General features: G+C 32.5%; 1 protein-coding gene across 5 annotated transcripts; it reads left to right on the top strand.

The window, feature by feature from the left end:
- On the top strand, positions 1-22,360 carry LOC143253353 (uncharacterized). Of its 5 annotated transcripts, none has more exons than XM_076507112.1 (5): positions 24-131; positions 2,212-2,350; positions 3,004-3,129; positions 19,351-19,426; positions 19,874-22,360. In XM_076507112.1, the coding sequence occupies exons 2-5, from the start codon at positions 2,330-2,332 to the stop codon at positions 19,924-19,926; spliced, it is 276 nt and encodes a 91-aa protein (XP_076363227.1). In that variant the 5' UTR covers positions 24-131; positions 2,212-2,329; the 3' UTR covers positions 19,927-22,360. The 5 variants fall into 5 exon arrangements, with proteins under 5 accessions (XP_076363228.1, XP_076363225.1, XP_076363229.1 ...); XM_076507111.1 differs by having other exon boundaries at positions 19,748-22,360; XM_076507113.1 differs by lacking the exon at positions 2,212-2,350 and having other exon boundaries at positions 1-131.
- Positions 22,361-27,639: the final 5,279 nt, after the last annotated feature.

Below are 27,639 nucleotides of genomic sequence, written 5' to 3'. Positions count from 1 at the left end.
ACATTAAGTCTAGCTGCACAGATCAGAACTAAAACAGCTGATTTAATATACCGCTCTTGCTTAGCGTATGTATGCAAAGTTATAAAGAACAAAAAATTATAATAATTAGAATGCATTTATTTACCAGTTGGGCAAGTATTTGTTTACTTTTGTCATAATGCTAATAATATTTAAAACGTTTAGACCATAACAAATATATTTTGTTTATTATTAAGCATAAATCTACACTAAGGGCTATAATACTGCGCCACGGAAGTTCAAACAAGTATAACATATAATCAGTGATGTCGAGAAACCCACTTGTAGAGAAATATATATGCAAAAACGGCTTTGTGAACCTGACGATGACCGAAGAAGGTCGAAACGTTGTTCGCTCGTCTATGTAAAATATTTTCTCAACCCAAAAGAGCCGTTTTTGCATATAAATATAACATATAATATTATTTATTTGTTTGATACAAAACGAGTTATCCCTACTCCACTCATCAAGGAAAGGCGAGACTATATTTGTTTGGCAATTTCTGGTCTCAGACTCACCACTGAAGCACTAAAGTGTACAAATTAAATAATATGTTTCTTTATTTTAGGTAAAAGCTACTTTAGACTATCCGTTGTGTTCATCACAAGAAAACAACAGTCCAGATTTTAGTGTTGTAAATTCCTTGCGTTACAGCTATACAGCTGAAGGACAATTATATAAGAAACAACTTTGTGCAGGGATTGTAGCACTTTACCTTAACACTGTGGTGAAAGCATTTCTATCATTAAAATAATACAGCATATAGATACTTTCATGAATGTTTAGGCCTCTCTAGAACCCAGAAGAGTACTGAAGCAAAGGGGAAACTAAACTGCCTGTAAATATAAGACTGAGTTAATTTATTGTTATAGTAGACAGTGAATCAGAGAGTGTGGTTGCTTTCAATCTGTTAGTGAGTGAATATTGCAAGTAATTTAGGCATAAATAACTTAGTGAAGAGGTACTTTAAGTAAATTAAAGTATGAGTTAGGCATATTATTAGTTTAAAAATTTATTTTTAAATGCTGGTTTCGAAGTTAGGCCTATCATTATATGCAACCTACAGCAAACATTGAAGAAATAAGAAAATTCATTATTGTTACAAGGAGTGGTCATTATATTTACTAAATAATACACAAAAGTGTACAATGATCAAAAATGTTACAGCTTTGAGGAATAGAGCCTGGCATGTCCTATTGGTTCAGGCACTTGATGCACAATTAGCTAGCTTTTGGATGGAAACCTATTAATTAACTTGCTTGTCTTTTCAGTTGTGTCTGTGTGGGAGAAGACTGTATGATAACTTGAAACAATGCTAAAATAATAAGATAAACCAATATATAAGAAAAAGGAAAATAAAAATAGCCTTCTACATCCATTTAAATTATAATATCCAAGGGCTGGCAGTGAAAGCATGATGATTTGCTGCACTTACTCTAATCTGCCACTTCAAAAGTAGATCAGTTTTAATGAGTTTGCACAAAATTCCATAAACAAACCTTTGTGGAAGTTTTAATATTCTAAAACATCCATCCTAGATAACATCTCAATATACACTAGACAAGGGAAAGAGAGAAAGATAATAAACTCCCATTTCTTGACATGATAGTAATTAAGACCATGACTCATATATCACAGGGGTTTACAGAAACCAACAAATGCTGTTAAATATCTTAAGCATAAATCAAATCATCAGTGTAAAAACAAAGCTCACAGTTTGATAAAATAGAAGAGAGTAGATAAGCATAACAAATAATCAGGAAAAAAATTACAGACACACAGTTACATTCTTGTATACCATGGATTTTTCTGAGAGCATACAGAGGATATGCAAACAGCCTAAAGTAAGAGCAGTGTTCAGAAATAATATTTGCAGTAAATTCATTTTAAATATTAAAACTCTCACTAAACACCCAATGGAGAGGTAAAAGATCTTACTAAACATCTCTTGTGAATGTAGATTTTAATACAATGAAGGAACAAAATTCAAGTATTAGTTAGAATTCTGTATCAGGCATACAAGTGTTATAAACTGTTACATCAGTAATAGACTGTCATGCCAGAGAACCCTCTACAATAATTTGAAACAATACTAAAGTCATGGGTTAAACCCATATGTGAAAAGTTATAAGATAAAAGGAGCCTTATCCACTCATCTAGATGATAATAGTCAGTTATCATTAAAATGTTAGTTGATTCAAGCCCTAATGGGGAAGACTGGCCTGTCTAACAAGGCAACCCAGAACTATATTGTGGCACTACCAGTATACTTGGCTCTTTCTTGAAAACTGTTGTAGATCAGCAGCTAAAATGGAGAATATGAACTACTTAGTAAGTGTGAAGTGATAAAAACTTATCTAATTAATAATATTTGTATTTATTTACATTTTATCACCGAAAATTTACAGTAAGTACTTAATCAATACTAGGAAATTAAATATTATTACCTTTGCTGAAAACAACAGTAGATATTATTTTTATTTTACATTTTAAACTGCCTGAATTATTACTTTATTATTACTGGTTATTACTTTAAAGTTAATGTGCATTGTAGAGGTGATATTTGATTACAGCTGAATCAAATACTTTTAGGCCTGGTGGTTAAGAGTGTTTGACTTGCAATTTGAGAGTCACAGGTTTGAATCACCATCATCAAAAGTTATTGATCTTTCAGCCATGGGTTTTCATAATGTGAAGACCAGTTTTAGAATTTGTTGGTAAAAAAATTAAGTCAAGAGTTGGCAGTTGGTGGTGTTAACTAGCTACCTTTTCTCCAGTCTGTCACTTCAAATTGGGGACAGCTATGTAGATAGCTCCCATATAGATTCACTCAAAATTCTAATCTAACCTTTTATGTTGAAAGAAGATGAAAATTACTATAGTGAGCTATTTTAAAAATTTTCGTTTTATAATATCTATTTTCTGCAGCCTGCCATGTCTTTATGTGCAATTTCCTTTCCATCATAAATTTTATTTTGTTCTAGACCTGTTTCCAGGAGTGTTCAGCCAACTTAACTTTGAAAATGTGTGGTTGTATATATGATGATTATCCTTATTTATATGAGTTTCCTGGATCAGTTCATTGTGTCAACAGTCTATGGAAGAAAGAGGTAGTATTGTAGTTTTAATCATTTCATACTTTAATTAAACAAGTATTTGGAAATGTTGGTTTTTCTTTATGCATTGTATATCCATAATGTATAGGGACAACAGAGTGATACAGTTGTATCAATAACTAAGTTAAATGGTAATTTCAATAAACGTGTTTAATTTTGATAAATCTTTAAAAAAGTAAAATGAACTTTCCAAGATAAATAGTAAAAATTATTCTTCCTTGAATAGTGATGAATCCTGTTTAACCTATTCTAAAACTGTATGCTTTCATGAACATTATTTGTAGTGGAAGATATTTTGTCTGTTTTTTCAGAAAACTAATATTCTAGTTAGCATGAAATATATTTCCCATAAATCATTCCAAAGAAGAAAAGTAGAAGTTTATCTTCCATTTTCAGTGATCTTCATAAAGTGTTGTATCGGTTACATATGTTTCTTATTATTTGTCTTTTATACTTTAGAATAAAGAGTTAGTTCATTTTCTTCATACTGATACTTAACATACCTCAAATTATTAACTATACTCTTAAAAATTGGTAATATTAATATCCAAAAACATTAAAATTGTGTTTTTAATTTAACATGTATCACAGTAAAAGACAGGTAACTAGGTACTATTAATAATGAATATTAAGAATAATTTGTTTAATGACCTTCAGTTAGAAATTAAATTAATGCAAAATAAAAACAACAATGCCAGAAAATTGAGTTTATTAAACCAAAATCTAGGTAAGCCAATTCAATCCATAACATCTTACAAAATAATTTGTATAATTCACTATGTGTTTTGAGTACAGACTAATTATAACACTCTTGAGAAACTTGCCTAAACAGCTTTGTCATTCTTTATGAGATTAGAACATAACATAGTAGTATAATGATCGTTGATCAAATGCAAAACAAAGAATAATGAATGAGATGTAAATTACTTAACAAAATAATATATTTTAAAGTTGTTGCATAAAAGACAAATGTTAAATTCTCTGTGACGTTAAACTTTGTCAATTTCAAGTTGACCTAATGTACCTTAAACAAACAAACTGGGTTTACATAGTAAGGAGAGATCCTAAAGGATATGTATTGCATACTAATTCTAGGTTCTCTATAATGGAGTTCACAAGAAGGAAGTAAAAGTGTTGTGTGTGCTTGCTTGATGTGATAGATGGTCACTTTCTCTACAGGCTGACTAACTTACAATGATTAGTAGCGTTTGATTTGTCAAGAATTAGCAATATCCATTTGAATGGTGATTCTTATTCAAACATAAGAAAGTCTGTCACCTCAGGATATCTCTCATTGGAATGCATGCATAAGCATTACAGCCATATCAATCACAGACAGATTGGGTGTTTTCTTAAGGGAGTAACAAAGTAAAAATTGTAGCTAAGGTAAAAGTAATTTGTTGTGTGAAAATTTCACGTTCGTGAAACAGCTGACTTTCTTTTAAAATTTCTGTATGAAATCAGACAGGCTTGAATGCATGGTATATCTGTATATCACTCTTTTACCCCTTCTTTACTTCTGGCATGTTCCCAAGCCAGCACATAAAGTTAGACTTTGAAATCAATAACATCTGTATATTTGTGCTGTTCAATAAATACTGTAATTTATTCACACTCTGGGAACAGTTATGTGCAACACAGACACTATAACATTTAACAAAGAATATGATTGGGTCGCATTGGTAAATGCCAGTTAATTATATTATAACACAAAATAATAAAATTGAAATACTATAGAATATAGATGTTGACAATGTTCAACTTTACTATATAATAGATTATTAAACATTTTTGACAAAAATACATTTACAATACATAATGAAAACCCTCTGAGAAGAATCATAATAAAAACAGTGTATTAAATCCTGAAAACCTTTAACAATAACAAATAATCTGATCAAAATTCAAAACAGCAGAAAAAATAAAACTTTTAATGTACAATACAGAACAAATTCTTGGATAACAAAAACAGTAAATAATTAATAGACTATTAACAATGAAATATTTATAAGGAGAAATCATGTTAATGAAGTGCAAAATAAACTCTTGGGGTAAACAATTAAAGGTATTCAAATACAATATCTACAAGAAATTTGGCCTCCAATTATCATAATGTATTACAAAATATAATTCATAAAATAATTTTTCTGAAACTAAATTAAAATACAAGCATAAAATAAATAAAATAGGTCCTCAGAATGATGGAAGATTCAAACAAGAAATATATTATGATATAACTAAGTTCCTGAGAAAGAAATGAAAAAGCTATATAAAGTTGTACAGAAATACAATAAAAAATCTTTATTACTTACAACACATACAGTGTGAACGTATGTGATTTATATAATAGTTGTTTGCATTTACTAGATAATGAATAGTTTTTTCCAAACTGTCGTGGTTGAGATTCTATACCAGACTGACCAAACTTCATATGACTTAATTATATAGTAATGTCAGATCTACTAATAGAAACTGTGAACTTCCATTCAAGCATAAAAGAGGTTGTAACCTGATATGAAGAAATTCAATACTGAAACAAGCAAGTAGAAAACATATATCATGCCTACATAACATAAATTAACATATATATACATTGTCACCAACATAATAGGTCTTTGAATACAATGGCTGCCAAATGGTGAAGCAAAAACATCTTTTCTTACTGTAGATTAACTATTATTTTAATTATATCTGAATCTATAAATATAATTTTTTCAGTCTGCAAAACAAATCCTCTTAAATCAGAGACAGTTGATGCACAACATTATTGTGAAGGCTTATGCCATATTCCCTGCAGGTTAGTGTTATCTACAGATAACATGATTGGAGTGTTTGTGTTTGAATTGAAAAGCTCCTTGTGAAAAGAAAAAATGAAACTTATGCTGTATTTATGTGTAAACTTAGTAGATTAATTTGGGTGTTCTAAAGTATTAGAATGTGGTTTATTATCACATGGTGGACAGAATACAATTTAGAAGTTGTTCAGAAAGTGACTTTTGGCTTTAATATTTTAATAGACATTTGTTTATATTTCAGTGATTACCAATTATGATCAGGAATAGAGAACATTAAGATAGTTTGTGGTTTAAATATTGATAAATAGACTTCTTTTGTATGTGATTATTTTTGGTATATAAATATAATGAAACAAATAATGTAGCTGATGTATTTATATTGTTTAATCTGTTATGTTACAGATTGGCTCATTTGGAATATCTGGTAAAATACTACAAAGCCCAGTTTACATAACAATATTAATTTAGTTTATTTTATAACCTTGGCTACAGGCATACTTTCTTAAAGCTTCAAATATAAATATTTTGAGCAGAAACCACCAAACTACTGTAGGCCTCATTTTATATACAAGTATATAATATAAATTTTGAAACAAATGCCTAAGTTTGCTTCATTGATAAATACACTTCTCGCAGAGTAGTTTAATAGCAGAATAAATGTTATCACACTTAGTACAAACACAGCTAAATCAGTTACTGAAGAATTTATTGTATTTTAATTTATAATGAACAAATTAAATTTTCATTCATTATTCAGTAACTTCTTGTTCATTACTCACTCCTCATTATTGAAAATGCATTAATGTTTCTGTTTGTTTCACAAAGTTTCTCAGTCCCTGACATTCATTAAAATTCTATGGTTTGCTTTTCTAAAGATTATATTATAACAGATGTCATGGCCTCTTAACTCTTTTCCTCACTTGCTGTTCTGTTACTGGTAGAGTTCTTATTAGATAAGTAGTTGAGTCAATTTTATGAAGGTTCTATTCTTGATGATCCTCTGAAAGTGGTCTCAACAGGAACGTTAAGTATCCTGCTATCCTCATCAGATTCACTGTTCCAGTTGCAGATTTATGTTGGTAGTTTCTTACTAATGTGCTTCTAAAGATGTACACTGTGGTTAATTTTTTAGATCATGTAAACTACATCATTGAAACATTTGGTACAATATATGTGTGCTTTTCAAACACCTGCTTAGTTTCTTTCTTCTTGTGACAGGGGTTTTATGGGCATGTCATATCATCTTGATGGAAACCTGTCTTCCTGATATCATTTTGAAATTTCATTTTATTACCATTTAATTTAAGTCTGTCTCTGGTAAATTTGTATATTACGTTTTTATTCTTGAAATACATGTGAGCTCATCCTACTGTGAATTCCTCAGAATATTCTGTAATGTTTGGTTGTACTCATTCCAGTCATTAAGTGAAGACTTACTCCTAAAAATCCTTGGTTTTAACCTTTCACTTCTTGGTGATACAGTAACAACCCTCCCTTTTATCACATGAACTTCATTTTCTAGTGTAATAATTTTTTTGTAGTGTACAAAGACTTCCTGTTCTTAGACTGTGAAACTGTTTGAAGCTAGACAAAGTTTTCATCAGTATCTCTATACAAAGTATGTGCTCTTTTTCAGTGACAGTTATTCACATATCATGAGTTATAGAGAAGCTTCTTTCAGTAATGATAACTTTCTTGAACTCTTTGTCCATCTACTGTTTGCATCACTCTGTCCTCTTGTTTTTATTACCAGAGCAATTTCTCACCTTTCACTATAAAATGAGGTCAAACTGTTGTGGCTCGAGAACCACTGATGATTAACATCCTACAAAACTTTCAATGAACTTGTGGATTTGTGAAGTGGTTTGTTTAAATAATAAATATCTTGTTATATTTGAGGCAGATATAGTATTCTCAGCTGTACTTCACTCTATAAGTCAAACTAAATCCTATTTCCCAATGTTTTTCCTTTGATATGATTTAGCTTAGAGACTTATCCTTAAAATATTGTAAAATATTGTCACTTTATTGTAGTAAAAGCTGTTGAGTCTTTATTGTCTTAGTTGTAAGAACCACATTTTGCATGTGTATAATATTTCTCACCTTCTGATATCCTATGGGAAGAGTTCTTATTCCTTACATGATTTTGTCTGCACTTCCTAGAAGTATTTCCTTTGAAGTTACACTTGAAATATCTATTTCTTGAGTTTTATTTCATTCATTAGATGTTGCTGGTTGTCTAACTGATTCTTTCAGTGATTCTAGACCATCATCAGGGAGAGATGATGTTTCAAATCTGTTTGATTTATGATCTTATAAATTTGAGATTGTGTCTATCTGTGTATTTGTGGCATTAATGGACTTTACGTCCATTGTAAACTGCAGAGCTTCATTGAAAGATGCAGGTCTACTTTGCTTAAATCTTCATATTGTCATCTGTTTGGTATCTAAAATTTGTTAACATGCTAACTAATATTTTGCAAGTTTGTCTGAAGTCTATTCCTTCCTCTGTTCACTGTTCCAAAATTTTGCTCTGTATACTTCCTTTTCCTGTGTCATTCTAAACATGTTGATAGAGCTACCATTGCTTAATAGTAGTTATGGCTTTTATATGTTTTGAGGGATTTATCATCGCAATGTGTCTAAAGAATAAAGATGCCATACATGACTTTACAAAATAAAATCTTAAATTGATTTGTAATGAACTGAAAAGTCACGATTATGTTAGTGCTCAAGATACTGGATTCCATCAAGGTGGCTTGATTTGGCTAAACAAGTTTTGTTGCAAAATAGTAGGGTTCCTAAAGTAAAGGAGATGTTGAGAAGAGGTGTATGTTTTATACAAAAAGAAAAACTGGTGATGTGGTTTACATGATCCAAGTCTTCCATGATGATGGTCTATTAAAGTATATTAGGGAAAGAACAGCCTGCTAGGAAACTAATGACAGGTCAACCTGCTGATGAGCATGTGACTCCTGTTTAAACTATTTCCAGAAGATCACCGAAGACAGAACCACAAATGGATTCATTTACCATTTACAAGGAGAAATTACCCATTGACAGAACAGTGAGGAACAAAGGGCAATCCTGCCTCTGTACTGTGTGTCTTGTAAAAAAAATCACTTGATGAATGGAAGTTGAGTGTAGTTTTTTATTTTTGTATTAAAATTGTTGAAGTTATTTCAGAATATAGGAGGAGAAAGTTTGGTAAGGTTTTTTTTTGTTTATTATATAGATGTTCAATAGAGGGTGCAATTTAGATTTAGTAAATTTGATTAAGATTTAAGTGTGGCATTAGTTATAAATATAAGTATTTACTAATAATAAGAAATGAAGTATTCATTGAGAGTTAAGAGATGTATTTGGTGTATAAAAGACAGTATTTGTTTATCAAATAATATAATCAATAATATATTGTAATAGTTTGAGTTAATTTTATGCCAAACAATGCTTGTACATTAGGTCTACAGTAGTTTTAAATGCAAGTTTCTTTTTCAGCCGCCTTGGTGTGGGTGATTGCATGTGGTGAGAATACTTCCCAGAGAATGTTCTATCTTTTCAGTTTACCTCCTGTGAGATTTAAACATTCACCTACATGAAGGGGAGGAGAGAATCCTGGTGGTTGAGGATTCAGCCCTAACACACCTATTGGCCTTCAATTCCTGTAGGTGGGTGGCCTTTGGTGGTCTTCCCTGGGGTTTGTCAGCTGTTTCTGTTGGTCTAGTCTCAACTGAGTACCAGTTTTCAGTGGTGTAGACATTATTTCTGATGTTGGTGTTTGGGTATAGTGCTCTCAAAACCATAGAATTGTTGAACAATAATAAAAGAGCTCATAAGTAAATTATCACATTTCCACCTCCTTCTCCACTTGTGCCTCATTTCTCATACTACATTCTTTGTCAGACAAAACTTTAGGACTAATATCTCCCTTTCTTATTCAGAAGGGATTAGAAGGGCTAGCTGGCTGTCTCTCCTAAGAAGCTCCATTCTGTACACATGTTGGTAGAAACGTCTATCTCAAAATACAATTAATTTCTCTTGATTTTAAAGGTCATTGGGATATACCCATTGAGGTTACTCCCTATGCTACTTTGAATTCCTCATGAGGAGTTATTGTTGAGAGGGATTTAAAGAATATTCCAAAGTCATACATCATTGCTGATTTCTCCATTCAAGTAATTTCTGCAGTGAGGCTTATCTACACTCAAAAGGATGAAATTATGCTCTCCAACTTTGACATTTACATCAGGATATCCACCTGCTATTGTTATGGTTGTTTATCTGAACTCTAAGGTATAGCCATGTATTCCAAACCCTCTCAGAAGTTTCCAGTGTCAGCAGTTTTGTCACTTGAATCATGATGTTGTGGTTCTTTGATGTGTGCTCATTGCAGTGGCAAAGACCATGGTGTCTTCAAACTCATACTGGACCCTCACTCTTAACATGTAGTGACTTTCACCCCTCTTACTTTTATTCTTGTCCCAAGTGGGTGGAGAAAAAAGAAGTACAGCATTAAAATACAATTAACAATATTTCTTACTTAAAGTCTTAGAAGCTATTGTCTCCAGCTCCATCTCAGAACTATGCTGGAAGGTGCTGATATTGATGGAAGAAATCATTCTGCAGAGAACATTTTCTCAGAACAAAACTTTTCTTTTTTCATTACTAGTTGTTATACTTATCTTCATGCACCTAGTCAGTATTTTACTGCCATTGATCTCTGATTGCTCTCCTTCACTTTTCTCTTGCTTTTCTTGGAGGGTCAACACTGATCATTTTCCTGTAATTTTGAAGGATATTTTTTATGGTTGATGCCAAGCTAACTGGCCCTCTCTCACTGCTCTCTCAGAACTTGATTCTACTGTTGTTTGTCTGCTGTCTACAGAAGACTATATGGTAGCAGTGACTGTATTGCTTATGCAGTTGCTCATTCTATTCTTTAAGACCTTGACATTTTTTCTATGGTAATTCTGTTTATGGTGGAGTCATATCTGCCAGGAGGCATGGAAGGCTAAAAAATGGGCTTGGGATACCTTTCACAAATATTCCAGACTTTTGAACTGCATCACTTTCCAGGAAGCCCTAGCCATTGCAGTGCAGGTGCAATGTAAAAGCCAAAATGAATCTTGGTCACAACTATCATCTCTTCTATCATCAATTGCAAAATCCTATGTAATAAGATTCAGAAAGCCAGTGGGAAGTACACTCCCCATCCCCTTTCCATCTTGCCCTCCAATGGTCAGGAAGCTGCTGATGTCCAGAGCATTGCTGATACTCTTGGCAAGAGTTTTTCTCATGTCTCTTCTTTCCCTGCCTTCTTACCATCAGTTATCAGGCAGAGCATTACCTCTTTCCTTCAACTGATCGTCTCAATGACTATAACTGCCCCTTTCCGCTGGGTGAACTCAAGCTTGCTCTTCATCAGTCTGGTAGTACATTGGTCAGACCTGATGATGTTCACTATAACATGCTGTTCCAGTTTTCTCCTACCTCTCTTGCTATGCTTCTCGTTGTTTTTAACTGGATCTGGCAAGAGAATGTTTTTCTTTTTCCTTGGTGCTGGGCTATTGTCTTTCCTCATTCTCAACCTCGGAAGGATCCCAAAATTCCTTCTAACAGTCGTCCAAATGCTTTGATTAGCTCTCTTTTTAAGGTCTTCAAGAGAATGGTTAATATTTATCTTGTTTGATTCCTCGAATCAAACAATTTCCTCTTGCTCACCCAGTGTGGGTTCCATTGACAGAGCTACACCATGGATTATCTGATTCAATTTGCAACATCAATCAGAAAAGCCCTGTTTCTGTGTTTTTTGACGTCGAGAAGGCTTACGAAACCACATGTAGGTACAGCATTTTGTGACACTTCCACTTCTGTGTGTTACTTCACCATTTACCCATTTTTATCATCTTTTTACTGAACACATGATTCCAAGTACCTGTGGGTATGACACTTTTCCCTTCTTTTCCACAGGAACTTGGAATGCTTCAGGCATGTGTCTTGAACATCACACTTTTCAGTAGCAAGTATTTATGTTATCACTATACAACTTCCTCCAACTGTTTCAAATGAGCCTTATGTTGACAACTTACACATCTCATGTTGGTTGTCAAGCATGATGTTTCTTGGGTGGTAGCTTCAGACTGCTCTCAATTGCTTGTTAAAGCAGACCAAGGGAAATGGTTTATATTTTCTTTCTTAAAATAATTTGCATGCGCTTTTGCTGCCAATGGAGTATACACCCTGATCACGAGCTCCATCTCAATGATGTTGTCTTTCCTATGGTCTCCGAGACATTCCTCATATCAAGCAGCTATGTGACAAGTGTATGAGGGCATTTAACATCCTCTTTGTCCTCTTTTTCACCTCTTGGGGAGCAGATCAGTGTTCCATACTCAGGATCTTATTTGTTTCAAACTGAACTATGGGCCTCTTATTAATGGTTATCAAACAGTAATCCATAGAACATTGTTATGTATTGGGATAAAACTGCATATGTTGGAATCTGAAATAAATTCGAAGTTACCACTAGTACTATTTTTAAATGAAGAAAATTCTCATTCCACAAAGGAGATTTGGCTAGGGCCGCTTCTAACCAATATAAGTTATCATTTGGCGCTGAAGACGCTTGAAACATTGCATAATATAAAATAGATAAATAGTGTTGAGGAAAACTTAGAACGGGTGAGATCATTAATATTTGATTAAAAGAACAATCAGAGAGATTTTGATCACATCTACAAACTAATTTTTTTTCAGTGATGTCGAGAAAACCTAGTGTAGAGAAAAATATATATGTAAAAGGTCGAAACGTTGTTCGCTCCTCTACATAAAAAAAAATAATCTCAAATCAAAGTAATTTTTTTGTAATATGTAGACTTAGATACAGGTGTTGCAACAGATGATGCTCAGTTTAGATGGTCTAGTGTCAGTGCCCGAAAGGAACTAATTGGTGACTGGTACATGGTTAGGAATGGATTATAGTGCATCAGTGGAATACAGAGTATGGTGGAAATACTGTTCCATCTCGTGAAGCTGTAGTGGAGGCCTATTACTTCAAGAGAGAAAAATATATATATATATATATTATTTAGTTTCTACGCAAAATTAAGCCCCTTTCAAACCAAAATTTTCAGAGTCTCGGATTATACTTTGTTTGATATCCCCATGTCATCTGGAGCTCTCAGACTTCCCAGCACATATACTGTCATTTGTAGTTCAACAGCACACATCAGAGCATTAAAAGAATGAAATGCTTCATCATTATTCAAACCCACGATCACTTAGGTATAACATTCAGTAAAATACAATTGTATAATGTGTTTAAAATGTACAGACTCTTTAAAGGCTTATTATTTACACATTGTTGTGAAGACAAGAGGTGTGCAAAACATTATAAAAGTCAAAGTTCTTAATATTCTTTACAAACTGTCATTACTGATGTAACTGAAGTTGAAGGAGACTAGAGGTATTTTGTACTAACTTGTTGTTTTTGCTTTTCCTTGCTGCTTAATTTGAATGAAATTGTGTTGTATGTTTTATCTTGGTGCGTATTACATTTGTTAGTAATGTAACTAGTCTCAAATAGTTAACGTTGCTTACAGAAATGGAAATTAGGTTTGATAATTAAGTCTAACAAATAAATGGAAGGACTGCAGTACAATAAGATTTAGCACTATAACCATGTTAAGCACTGTCTGTATTGTCTAAAGCTGGTGCACTCTGGTTTGTGAAGCATTCTTATCTTTGTCATAACTATCCATTCTTTCTAGATAAATATCGTAGTAATAGAGACACTATTTTTGCCACAGGTACATGATGATATAAAGTGTGTACTTGCATATGTGAGTCATAAAGTGAATGCTCCCCAGTGATGATACTTTAGAATTTGTCAAACTTTACTACTACTTTTAAAGAGCTTGCAACTGAATTAGCTATTGAATATTAAAAAACTCTTAAATAAGATATATGTCCATCAGATTAATTTGATACAAGGGTAAAGTTTAATTATACACTACTACTTGTGTCAGTAGCATAAATTTGTTATCAACTATTTCATAGACTAAAATATATAACCATTTTTGAGTGCTAAATCCTGAACACTATGGAGCAGCAATATGCTAGTAATATAGACACTACTTTTGCCACATGTACAAATGATATAAAGTGTGTACTTGCATCTGTGAGCCATCTGCAAATTTCTCCTCAGTGCTGATACTTTGGAATAAAGAAGAAACTGCTTGCAGTTTTAGAATTTGTCAAACGTTGCTACCACTACTTCTATGGAGCTTGCAACTGAAAAAAAGTATAACGTATATAATTGCGTAAAAAGTAAAAAGTATATGATTAAGGAAAGGCATGTTCACAATGTCCGAGCCAGAAAACCTGTTTAAGCTGGACATTTTTTCGGTCCAGTGCAATTTCACCTTAGACAGGTTTTACTGTAGTTGTTTACTGCATGAAAGTAAGTAGTGTGTGTTGTATTGTTATTAATTACTTCTCGAAAAGTTTCAGAGTGTATCCGTTGGCCAAGACATTATCATAGATGATGTGGTTGAACACTAAATAAATATTCAAAGATTATTGAGATAACTACATGAAACAAACAACCAGTTTCAGTAACAAGTTGTTTTAATAATTTTATGAGGAATTAGGTACTGTTCACTGTGTCATTCTTAGTTTGATAATTCTGATGAATGAATGATGCAGAGTGTTGTGGGTATGCTTGTTAAGTTTTTGAATCCTGACCAAACTGATTGAAATTACTACCTACTACATGTCATCTTGGAATATTGTGCAACTAAAGTATATTCAAATGGCTAATTTCTAAGTCTTTTTTTTCAGATGAGAAGTAAACCTTTCAGTGGCTATGATGTGAGGCCCTCCACATAGTGCAGGTGTGCAACAGTATGCACATGAATTTTCATGTCAGTAATTGGGTAGTAACCAGGATTGACTTGGGCTGTGTTAGTTTTCTTCAGCCACAGGGGCATAATTTACCACCCACTTTTGCTTTTATTGGATTTGGTAAGCAATTGGTGAGAACTTACAGCCTTGCCTACCCTGCTCCACAACAAAGTATGAGAGTTCCTGGCTCTGTGGCATCCACTGAACCATTTTTCATAATTGATAACCTTGTGCTGACAACACTTAGCACTCACCCAACACACCACAAACAAAGACTACTTTGTTTTAATTGCTTTGTTCTCTGTGGTAGGTAACCCCTCTTCTGTAGCAGAGATTTTGCAGTGGTGTAAATATTCTAATATTAAAAGTACCATCACTGGAATATCCTTTGCTTGACTACCTGATGATGTTGACTGAAACTGTGAGGAAGAAAAGTCACACCATGTGGTGTTGCTGATTGAGTATATCTGTTGATTACAGGTTCACTTTTTTGTTCAGTTCTACTGGGTTTTCATCATAAAGAAGAGAAAGCTGATGAGCTAGTTGTTGATCCAGTACAAGAGATTGTTCCACTTGTTTACAAACACTGTTTTCCTTTGTTGTGTCTAAATACAAGTTGTTTTCTGAGCAGATAGAAAGGAGATATGCTTATGTCCTTGTGGTATTTTCAGGTTAATCTGATATTCTCAAAAAATAATAGGTTGTTCTGCTATATAATGGGAAAATTAGCAAGACACATTACAAAGTAGTACTGAATTTAGCACAAACTAATTGCTAGGTTCTGTTTTCTTGTCATTGAAAACAACAGATGGGGAAAACTAACATCACAAAAGATGGTTCATTAAATGTTTTAGTGTTCATAATGTTTAGGCAGGTATACCCTTTCCCTGGATATTTAAACTTGGATACATCAAATTGAAATGTCTAAATGGATCAGAAAAGCAAGTTCCACTTCTCAAATATTTCCAGTTTAAACTCTGTATAATTTGTGTTCTTTAATCAATCAGTCATTTTAAACTAACATTAATATACCTGCATAAAATAAGAAAGAAAAACGGTTATTATTAAACATGATATTATATTTCAGCAAGCAGCAATGGCATTATACAAATATGTTTCAAAGAAAGCAGTTTCTTTGGAACAGTTAAGTTATGTGTTTGTTTTCTACACTACCACAAAATTTCCCATTACTTCAAAAGTAATGTTTTATTTATTTTATGTAACAAATACATGACATAACAGTTATAAGAATGTCATATAACAATAAATGCTAGTTTTCTTAATGAACCAAATATAACTCACAGTTGTTATTTTATAACTCTGCTGTGTAGCAGTCCTTTGTGTTTGTGATTAAAATTTCTGTACTGTTTTTAAATTCATGTGTAATGCCAGAGACTTTTTCTTGATGTGTTTATGTTATGATTATTACAACTAAATATTTTTTTTGTACAAAGTACCTTACTTCTGTTCACATATAGAGCTATTCTCTTTCAGTGTTACTCTCTATTTGCAAAATTTTTTTATATGCTACAATCCTGTTTTTGTTTTTTCACACACCCCTCAATTGACATGCGTTATCTGATTTTCAGATGCAAACTCCCATACAACAAACCTCTACCAAGCAGAGTCATGCACGCACCTGATTCTTGTGACAAACCTTTGTAGAGAAAGTATTATGTTTTACCTAACTTTCATTTCTTATTTTGCAGTGATAATGTTTGGATGTTTAGTTTGTGCTTTCTTCAAGTTTTTTGGATTTTCTTATTGATTTATTAATATCAAGTTCAGTGTTTATAATCCAGTAATACTAATTTGTAAGTTATTCTGAAGTGGAATTTATGTATATTTTTGCTCAGTCACTGAACGTATTGGTTAATTACATACTCTTTCACACTTTGTATTTCTTTTGTAATGCAGTTGTTTTTGGTTATTCATTTTGGAGGTTATACCTTCTAGTTACATATTTACAAATGTTTGGATAGGAAAAACTCATCTATGGAATTATCAGCAGTTATTTTGAGAGAATACCAGTTATTTGAACCAACCTCCTTCCTGATGTTTGCCATTTTTCTCAAGTTATCGCACTTATTATCCCATGTTCAATTTTTTCTTGTCCTCATCTTACCCTTATATCTACCCTAAACTATTTTCCACCTTATCTATAAGGCAGTTTACCAAAATACTGAGGGGTTTTCATGGAATACACTTGCTCTAATGACATCCACATTGGCATGTTTGTCAACTTGGGCTCTTTCTTTGTACACGTGGTTACTCTGTTGTTTGAATCTTTTGAGGAGAGATGCTGTATTGTCTCAAAATCCTTTTTCACATACTTATCTTAAGAACTTACACTTGTCCTATTTTCCTCATAGGTTGGTATTTGGAGATCTTCCAGTTGGAATCCGGAATGTAATCAGTGAGACAGCAAATGGCTCTTTCATCGTCAGTTTATTGTTTATATTGCTCTGAGCCTCAATAATCCCCTATTTCCATTTCCATTCTTAATCCTTCTATAATTTATCTGTCCTTCATCCAGGGGATCAATGTTTCATTTGATAATTCTTGTTACACTGCTGACAGTATTGGTTACTGCCCTCTGGGTTCAGGTGCACTGAGGGCTTGTTTATCTGAGTTTGTTCCTTTGTGGTAAGATTTCATGAGATATCTTGGTTCGTCAGATTTTATCTGAGAGACTTGTCCTCAACTTCCTCTCTCATTTCTCATTATATTAGCAATTTTACAGCAACAACTGTTCTCATTCTCCTTTTTTAGACTCACATGTACAGTATTTACCTTCTTGTTTGTCATGTACCAGCTACTTTCAACCTTATCATGGATCTTCTTTTGCCCTACTTTACCTCCATTTGAACCTTTGTCATCTTGTTCCATGTATCATTTAACAATTAAGGCATAGTTTCTTTTGCTTTTGGCCCACAAACATCTTCAGTCAGGTTTGTTTGCTCTCAGTATTTCATGAAATCTGTGCCATTCCACTTATACTCTCCTTTAACCAGATTAATCTTTCTTTGTTAAAACTTAGAAATTGTTTTCAGCTTTTAATATAGTTGACGTATTCTTCCTTTGCTTCTTCCCACAGGTTATTTTAGGTGACTTTCTATCAGATTAGACATCTTACTTTTTACATACATCACTCTTTGGAAGAAATTCTTCTATTTACCATACTTGCATTTCTCACTATCTGTATAATACTGGTTTCTTCTTTGTCAGGTTATCATCTTCCATCTGTTGCAATTCTTCAGACTTCGGTGTAATTGTAACTGGGTAAGTTTTCTTTCTTTTGTTATATATATTACTTCTGGGCTTGTCCCATGTTTCAACTAGTATCCTGCTCTGTGACAAATGTTGCTTATTCAAGTATACTTCACTCTCTTACAATTGTACAATTAAACCCCATACTGTAAGGCCATGTTGACTTTGAAAATTTCTGTGATCACAAAATGCACACCGCTCATTAGAGTAATATAAACTCGAGATGGGATGTTCCAAAACATTGCTTATTGATTACTTCTCACAATATATTTGCTTATTAAATAAGCCTTTTTTGAACTGAACTAACTCATGGACTTTGTGGGAAAAGCTGAAGGAAATTACTGCCTGTTCCTACCATTCCTTAGATTTACTAAACCAGGTTTCATCTGCTTTATCAGAACAGGATTTCTTGGTCACTTGTTGCAATGTCAGAAGTTATACTTTTCCTGGACTGAAAATAAATTTTTGATAAATACTTCTGATATCTCTCTCCATGCTTCCTCCTCATTCAAAACATGTGTTTCAGTTTCCGCCTAAAAATCAAAGTGATACAAAGGTAGAATTGCATAGAGGGAGTCACTTGGGTGTGTGGTGCTTCTACTGTGGATCGAGGAACATGTGTGAAAGTAAAGCTTTTCGTATGTGTAAAAATATTTGTAAATAAAGAGTAGCACTGAACAAGAATAGCTATGTATGTAATTGGAAGTAAGTATGTGTGAAAAATACATTTTCAATATAGGAAAAATCATAACTTCTAATTTAGTTATTTATGGAAGGATTAACATTGCTTATTTAAAATGATTAGATTATCTTTAAATACAAACTACTCAAATCACCATCAAAGGAGGAACATCTTATGTACGTTTGTCAAACAACATCTTTTGAAGTTTTAAGTACTTTTTTTAAAGCATCAGTAAAATCACATGCAAATTAAATAGATTATTTTGGATTCATTACTAAATGAATTTCTATTGAAACATTTACCCACCAATAAACTTCAGGAATTTTTAAATTTTATTCTCACTAAAATGAGTGTTATTTTGAATGCAGAGATTTCCAGAAAACTTATCATTCATTTAGCTTACTGATAACTGATGTTGGTTTCATCAAATTGAAAAATAACTTTCTAAAATACTTATTATTTACGAGAGAATAAATTTATGTAGATTTTGTGATTATAAACATTACTATCTTTCACAGATTTCTAAAAATGTAGATGTTAATTTATATGTACATTTCGTTCCAGAGAATATGCTGTAAAGGTTTCGCTTATTATTCACAACAAAGAGGTTACGACTTACCAACACCATCCAAAATATCAGGTAAACTTTTTACATTGAATAAACAATCATAGAATATGTTACACCTGAAAATACTGTTTAACTCCAGTAAGACATATAATGACTTAGCAAATGATACTTTTCAATTATAAAATGTTTTACAGGTGCTAAGGACATCATGAAGTTATATAAAATGTTTTCATTAGGGTTTAAGTAATTATAAATTTGTTAAATGGTTAGAAATAACTTACTCACTATAAAAATAATCATCTGATAAGTTTACATTTTTCTCAAACCTGATAAAGAAGCATTAATCATGTGTCTTGAATATTTATTTTACTTAACAATTTCTGCTTTATATAGGAATTAGAGCTGTTCAGTTACATTGGTGGATATCTTGGAATATGGCTTGGTATCTCACTGGCAAACACATTGGATATAATCATTAATTGCAGCATGAAAGTGAAAAACATTTTCTTATATTTAAAGGTGCTATCATCAAATACCATACTGCCATTTCAACAGGCTGTGGCTACTACTGATGTGAATGAAAAATAACATAATTTGAAGACAAGATGTAGTGGATGCTAAATCATTTACTGTATTAGCCTATTAATTTGTATAATGTATGCAGCACCATAGATTTTGAAAATGTATATTGATCCTAATACTGTATGATTATTTTAAAGTGCACCGTATATTAGTGTCCCGATTTGGTGTCAACTTGATGTCAGATTGTTAACATCTAGTTTAGACTTACACTTGTACCTGTTGTGACCTTGTAGTATCTTATGCAACTTTTGTCATTTATATCCTTGTATATTCTTTCTTATGTGAAGAAAAACACTTGTTCTCAGTGGGTAAGTATTTTCAGTAATTAATTTATACATTTGTATATGTGATGCAACTTTCCATTCTTTCTTTTGTTATTTGATTGACTTCTGACATTGTAGTATTTTATGACAATTAGCAGTGTTTTATATCACTTCACATTATATTAGGATTTCCATAAGCCACTCGTTATATTTCTTTTTGCAAAGAATATCTAACTGCAATTAATATATTTTTCTCTTTTACATTTTTAAGGATAAGATACTTAGCCTGGTATTAAAATTAGATTAAAGAGTAGTTTGCATATGTTACTAACATTCTTTTTTGGGAGGTACCAAGAACTTAGATATTATAAAACAATATTAATTCGTTAGTAGTGGAACTGAATTTATCTAATATAGTTAGTAATAACCATATCAGAAGTAAGATTATTATTGTGATTGAAGAGTGTTATTTAAGATGGCAACACCCTGCACTGACAGACAAGTGGTCTATTTGAAAAGTATATGCAACTTGCATCTCAAAACATTGTGGAAAGATCCATGTTATTTACTTCTTTATTTCTCACAGTCTTTGCATGCTTAGATAATGAACTGACCTACTTGAACAAAGTTTGGAACTTGTGTAGTTATATCAAGTTTTATTCGAACTTTACTTGTACAAACTGTTCCTATAACATATCTCCCAATATACTTCAACACACTAGGATAAGACTAAAGTCAAATATTCATTTGATACCTTGTGAGTTAACAATCTTACATGTATCCATGCTATTTTATTTTTAAAGAATGTTTTATGTGAAGTAATGAATAAGAGTAGTGCTGTGGTGTGCTTGGGAAACGCAAATCATGTACTGGAGATAAACCATCCTGTGTGGACTATCTGATATATAATTACAAGGCGTAACCTTTTTTACCAGCTTACCTAACTTTGAGTAAAAACTATCATTCTTATGATTTTTAGTTAATTATTCCCGCAGTTACAGTCAACATGTCTTAATAACCTGTTAATTACATTAACTATACACACACATAGGTAGTTCTCGACACGATAGTTACGTTCCAGGAATTGGTCGCGTAAATGAAACACTATTTCCCATAGATTATACACGATGCGTGAAATTCCAGTGGGAATGACATTAGTCAAGTCTTAATATACTACAGGCATATACTACAGAAGAAAGATTTCTGAAAAGCCCTCGAAACCATCGCCAAGTTAAAGGCAAGATTATCGCACATGGTTTGTAGATCGTGAACTTCGTTGATCTCCCGTTCCATCGTATCTCAAACTACCCATTTATTTATAGTGTTATACGTGCCGCCTGTGCTCACGTAATAAACATAATACATCTACAGAAAACATCAATTCCAGTGTGAAGCAGGACAAGTTCATTTTAATGATTTAGTTGTATGACCAAACGGATTCTGCGACCATCTGGCTACTGCACAGATAACCGTAATGTTATTGTCATTGTAAAGTCACTTCAACTATCAACGTTAATTCGAATTCGCAAGTACTAAAATCGAGAAATTGTGTTATTCCATCTGTCGCGTTAATCCAAACACACGTATTACGAAAACCACGTGCATACATGTTTTTGAACAGCCTCAGAACTTTTCAGTGTCTAATTTGTTTCTCCAAAAATGCGTATAACAAGAACTACGTGAATGTATATATATATTTTACTTTACAAACTTGTAACTTTTCAGTGTCTGATTTGTTTTTGAAAGAAATTGTGTGTGCATTTTTCTCCACAAATATGCATTTTGAACCAGTTGTTATTTGCTTAATTTATGAAATGAATATTGGCAAGTTTATAATATATATATAATAGTAGTAGCATAAAAATGCATGATATAATTAGTGGAAGTATTTATAACGAAATAGAATGATTTTGCTATATCATGGTTAAGATACAATGCATTTTGTGGAATGTTTTTGTTGTAGTATACAAAGTGATTTAATAACATTCAAATGAGTTCTGTTTTAAAGATGTATTTACACAATAAAGTATTTTGAATAATTTCAGTTTTTATATTATCTGTATTCATGTAAAACACTTAGGTGTTTGATACTGTCAGTTTTTGGCAACAAGATGTATTTATTTAAAATGCAGTGAATATATTCAAATATTTTGAAGAATTATGCTGTAGTGGTTTTTTTCAATATTCATACATGTTTACAATACAATATATTAATAACAATAATTTTATTTTCATAAATGTCATTTAAAATAATGTGACTTAATCAACACTGTGACCAAACAAGTTTAAAATGCTCTTCTGGTCAGCTTTTCTAAACTAGTGATTATTATGATGAACCTTATTATAGGGGGTTGACTTTAACATTTGTTGAATGTGATTATATTATCACCTTGTATCTTAGTATCTTTGTCTTTACAAAATGTTAAAATAAATACTTGTCAGTCCACTGATTTTACTCATACAAATCATCACAGTTATGATCTTTAATGTAATAAACCATTCAGCTTAGTTAAAGCTGTGGATGTGTTTGCTTCTAGAACTTCCATATATTACTCCACACCCACATAATTTGATGTATATTATCATTGAATTCCTCTGTATCTCTATTGATAAGAAGTTATCAATTTTAAACATTTCATCCTCAAACATGAAAGTTTCATGTAAAGAAAGATAACACTGCGTTATGAAATGATTTTTTTTAAGCAGAATTATAAAAAAGGACAGATTTTGTAACATGAAATACATTTTATCTCAGCCCATATCAAGAATTGCAACCAACTCGTTGTGGCTTAGATACCAATTTCCTATGAGGAGCACAAGAATGGAGACAGAAGTTGTAAAACAAGCTTCTGTCAGAACTGCTGAAAGTATTGAACGTCAAATAGATTTCACCACCAATAAAATATTTACAACTGACTCGCACGCAGTACTGCTTAACATTCAGTGGGTTGGTTCCCAGATAGATGGCAGAAAGCAAAACAACTGAATGACATTACCATCACATAAATGTATGTGTAAGATCATGCAGAAATCAGAGTAAACAGACAAGTTCACAATGGAAGCCACTTTATTAAATGTGATGTAATTCTGCACCGATATCCTGCAAACAGTAACCATAGTGTGTTTTTAATGAAAATGAAGATACTGGAAAATAGATCACTAGATGTTGTAGCTAGAGAAAACAAATGATAAGAGGTTAATGCAACACTGTACAGCCAGAAGACGACTGATAAATGACTTGTTCTCCTTGATCTTTTGCGAGGTAGCCAGCCTCATCACAAGAAGTCAGTGCCTGTCAGCATAATTACTAGGATTGTCACCCATTACTAAACTCAGATATGGCCCAGCCACATTTAGGTAAGATGTTTTATAACATAACTCATTGTGGCACAACCAAAATTTCTGTGACTGTATTACTGTGAAAAATAATTTCATCAACAATATTTGCATGGTAGAATAACAATTTATTAATACCTCATTTTCTGTATCAGAGGTACATTGTTTAGATCTGGAAATGAAAATATTGAATAATTATAGTAATGTAAATACTTTTGATAAAAGAATATTTCTTTTTCCAATATACTCTTTACCTTCTAACAGGATTATTACATATTCTTCTATTATAACAATTATAAGTTTACAAGTATTTAGATACACTATTTTATTGCTAGTTTTGAAACTTTGAAGAAAAAATATTTAATAAATTTATTAAAATATTTTGTAACGAATATAAAAATATTCCAAATAAATATCAAGAGTTAAGGATAAAGCATGAAATTGTTCATAATCTTTAAAACAAAAAATGAATAAGGTCGTTGCAACAAAAAAATATTGTGAAACTAACTTCGTACATGTATTAATATTATTAACTGCATAAATACAAGTTACTGTAAAAGGATGAAAAACAATCTAGAAATTAATTGCTGCAGTAAACATTTTCATTTCTATAATTCTTATAGCAGACACAATTGTTTGCCGTACAGTGATAGGTGATATGAATACGGTACTTTATGAGTTTTAGTGCTCATATTTTACTCTTTTTTTTTTTTTCATATATTACTTTAGTACTTATATGTGAAGCTTGGGGAATGGAGGTTGAAGCTGATAGATGATATATCCCCACTGCTGAAAGCATCCTAGTTTTCCAGTGACCACCATAAGATAAAACTCATTTTATATTTCACATCTTATTGCCTTTGTCCTGATGATTTCATATATTTTGGTTATGCAGCATTATACTTTTATTATTATTTTTTTCAGTTTATAAGTACATTCTTTTACATTGTAGATTTGGCTTTCCCATTTTTTATCTTCCTTTTGTTGTAAGCATTTACTTAACTGTTTAAATGTTTATCTTGCACATACAAATATAATCAAAAACAAGTCTGCAAAGTTAGGATTTGTATCTGATTTTAACCCTAGAATATCAAAACAAGCTCTGTTTTAAAGTAAATATGTTTCCAGTTCAGTTCTTGCTTTCTTCTCTACAACACTGTCCAAGTGAAGCTGTATATGAAAAAGTCACTAATGGAGCTGTTTTATTCTTACCATGCGTCTACAGAGACTTATAAGAATAGAAATCACACAGAAACAAACCTGGAGTTAGGTTAAATGTACAAAATCACTGGAATGATAATCGACTGACCTCAACCACAACATTCAAATAAAGCTAATATTAACCACAGAAACTCTTGTTACTATAAAATAAACAAAATAATAAATAGGATCAAAGCCCAGATGACAATAAGCTTTGGTCTTCTATTTCTCATCAATTTACAAATACAAATATAACCTTGTTAAACTGGTACAAAACATATCCCCCCACAAGTAATTTACTTATGGTCAGTGACCATTTCACTTCTCATGCGATTATTGAACTGAATGTTTAAAAATTAATACAGAGGCAACAAATTTAATTTATAAAAGGTACATGCAGACATGTATTGCCAAAGAGTTTATTTTACTAGAATGGTGAGAATGTTCTGGAATTTACATGCATTTTCAGACAATTAGCAGGAAACCTTTACTCAGTATTTGTTCGTATAGTAAAGAGATATATCAAAGTAGAATCTCTCTTTTCAACCATATCTGACCTTTGCAAAGGTTAATTTGTCACAAAACAATATTAATCATATTACAAAAAGTTAACAATTTATGTAGCAAGTCTGAACTATAATGAGAGCACAAAAAACACAAGTTACAGATTACCAAAAATTGTTTTTGCCTTATAGGGTAATCGTTTTTAATTTATAATCACATACAAATTCCATTCTTCACAAATACCAAAAATATAAAATAAATTTATTTATTACATATGCTTGGCTAAAGGTATCTCAATACAACGGGAGAAAAACTCAATAACTGTTAAATTACCCTTTTTTTTCATAATGAAATTGCTTCTGCATATCCAATTCATTTTGTAACTGGTTTGTTAATGGATTTTGGGAACATTTTCTACTCCATATAACTGTCAGTTTAAAAGCTACATTATTTTTTATACTGTATCAATAAACAGACAGCATTTGAACATTAAACCTTTCTGATAAAAATTAAAGCTTTATCTGCATATTATATTGATTGAATATACAAATTAACTCCTATTTACCACTACAGTACTATTTCATGCCGTAAAACAGGCCAGTTACAATACACTGTAAAGAGAAGAACATTTATTAACCATGGGTTTAGTTTTTGGTTTGTTTTGAATTTTGCGTAACCTACACGAAGGATATCTGCGCTCGCCATCCGTAATTTAGCAGTGTAAGACTAGATATGTGCCTCAAACAACGCTTTCAATAACAATTAACTACGAAACAAAAACTTCACCATTCTGAAAAACAGCTATATTGCAGGTTTAAAACAGTTATGATAATCATCAGAAAAAAAAAGGGTTGCATAAAATTTCATTGTGTGTGATATCTATTTAAAACTACAGTTACGACAGAAAATGTACATTCACCTGCGTCCCGAGTAGTTTTTGCTCAAAACGTAAAAAGTATCACGATTAGGCTAATAGATGTACAGTATATTATAAATATTATACTAATACACATCTACATAAATTTTTATGTAAATTGAACGACAAATAAACTGTTTATAAACAAATAACCAAACATAGAAGGGACAGAAAGTGTTCATGCGTCTACTTTAATGGTCAGTTGTGTAGCCTTTCAGGTGAATTACTTGGCGCAATCTCTCCTCATTAGCCCTCCATGATCGTTTGACAGTACTCGACTGATATTTTCTTCCATTCTTCTTAACAGAAGGCCTCCAACTCTTGTAAGTTTTTCGGATGACGCTGCTAAACCCTTGTCTTCAACTCATGCCAAACGTTTTCAATTGGGTTGAGATCGGGTGACTGAGATGGCCACTCCAGAACGCTTATATGGTTCCTCTGCAACCAGGATTGCACATATTTCGATATGTGCTTAGGGTCATTGTCGTGCTGGAATATCCAACGCCGTCAAGCCGCAAGTTCCGAACATTATTCTTGATATAAGTGCCTAATATATAAACTTACTCTTCTTTTTTCATGATTCTGTTGACGCGGTGAAGGCTACCTACACCAGAAGAGCTGAAGGAACCCCACAGCATGATCGAGCCATCTCCGTGTTTAACTGTAGGGACGGTGTTCTTTGGAAGATTTTGTTTCCCCTTCTTACGGAAAATATTGCGAATATCATTGTGGCCGAAAAGTTTGATTTTAGTCTCGTCTGACTAAAGAATACTCTTCCATTAGGTAAAGGGTTTATCTACATGCTTTCTTGCATACCTCAATCGTGCTTCTAAATGAACAGGCTTTTTAAATATGGAGTTCTACGAGGACGGTATGCTTCAAACCCAGAAGAGCGTAACATGTTCATAACTGTAGAGGTGTTGTTTCTATTTGTTTGAATCTCGCGCAAAGCTACTCGAGAGCTATCTGCGCTAGCCGTCCCTAATTTAGCAGGGTAAGACGAGAGGGAAGGCAGCAACTCATCGCCACCCACCGCCAACTCTTGGGCTACTCTTGTACCAACGAATAGTGGGATTGACCGTCACATTATAACACCCCCACGACTGAAAGGGCGAGCATGTTTGGTGCGACCGGGATTCGAACCCGCGAATTACGAGTCGAACGCCTTAACACGCTTGGCCGTGATAGAGGTGCTTACTTTAACGCCAGTTTTCCTTACCAATTTCTGTATGTCATTACGTGTTAAACAAGAGTTCCTACTAACTTCTCTGAGAACCTTCTTCTTGGTTCTCTCTCGAATTTTGGTGAGGCGTCCAGAACGAGGAAGGCTAGCAGTCGATTCTGCAAACTTAAACTTGGCAATTATGCTTTGAACAGTAGATTTCGGCACAATACGTTGTGTAGCAATACTGAAAAGAGACACACGAGACTTGTATTTTACAATAATTCGTTTTTTTTTAAATCACTGGGCAGTTGTTTCCTGT

The sequence above is a fragment of the Tachypleus tridentatus genome, chromosome 6 (assembly GCF_004210375.1).
Source record: "Tachypleus tridentatus isolate NWPU-2018 chromosome 6, ASM421037v1, whole genome shotgun sequence".
In the NCBI taxonomy this organism is placed as follows: domain Eukaryota; kingdom Metazoa; phylum Arthropoda; class Merostomata; order Xiphosura; family Limulidae; genus Tachypleus; species Tachypleus tridentatus.
The sequence above is the reverse complement of the archived record's forward strand: the minus strand, read 5'-3'. Positions and strand labels throughout refer to the sequence as shown.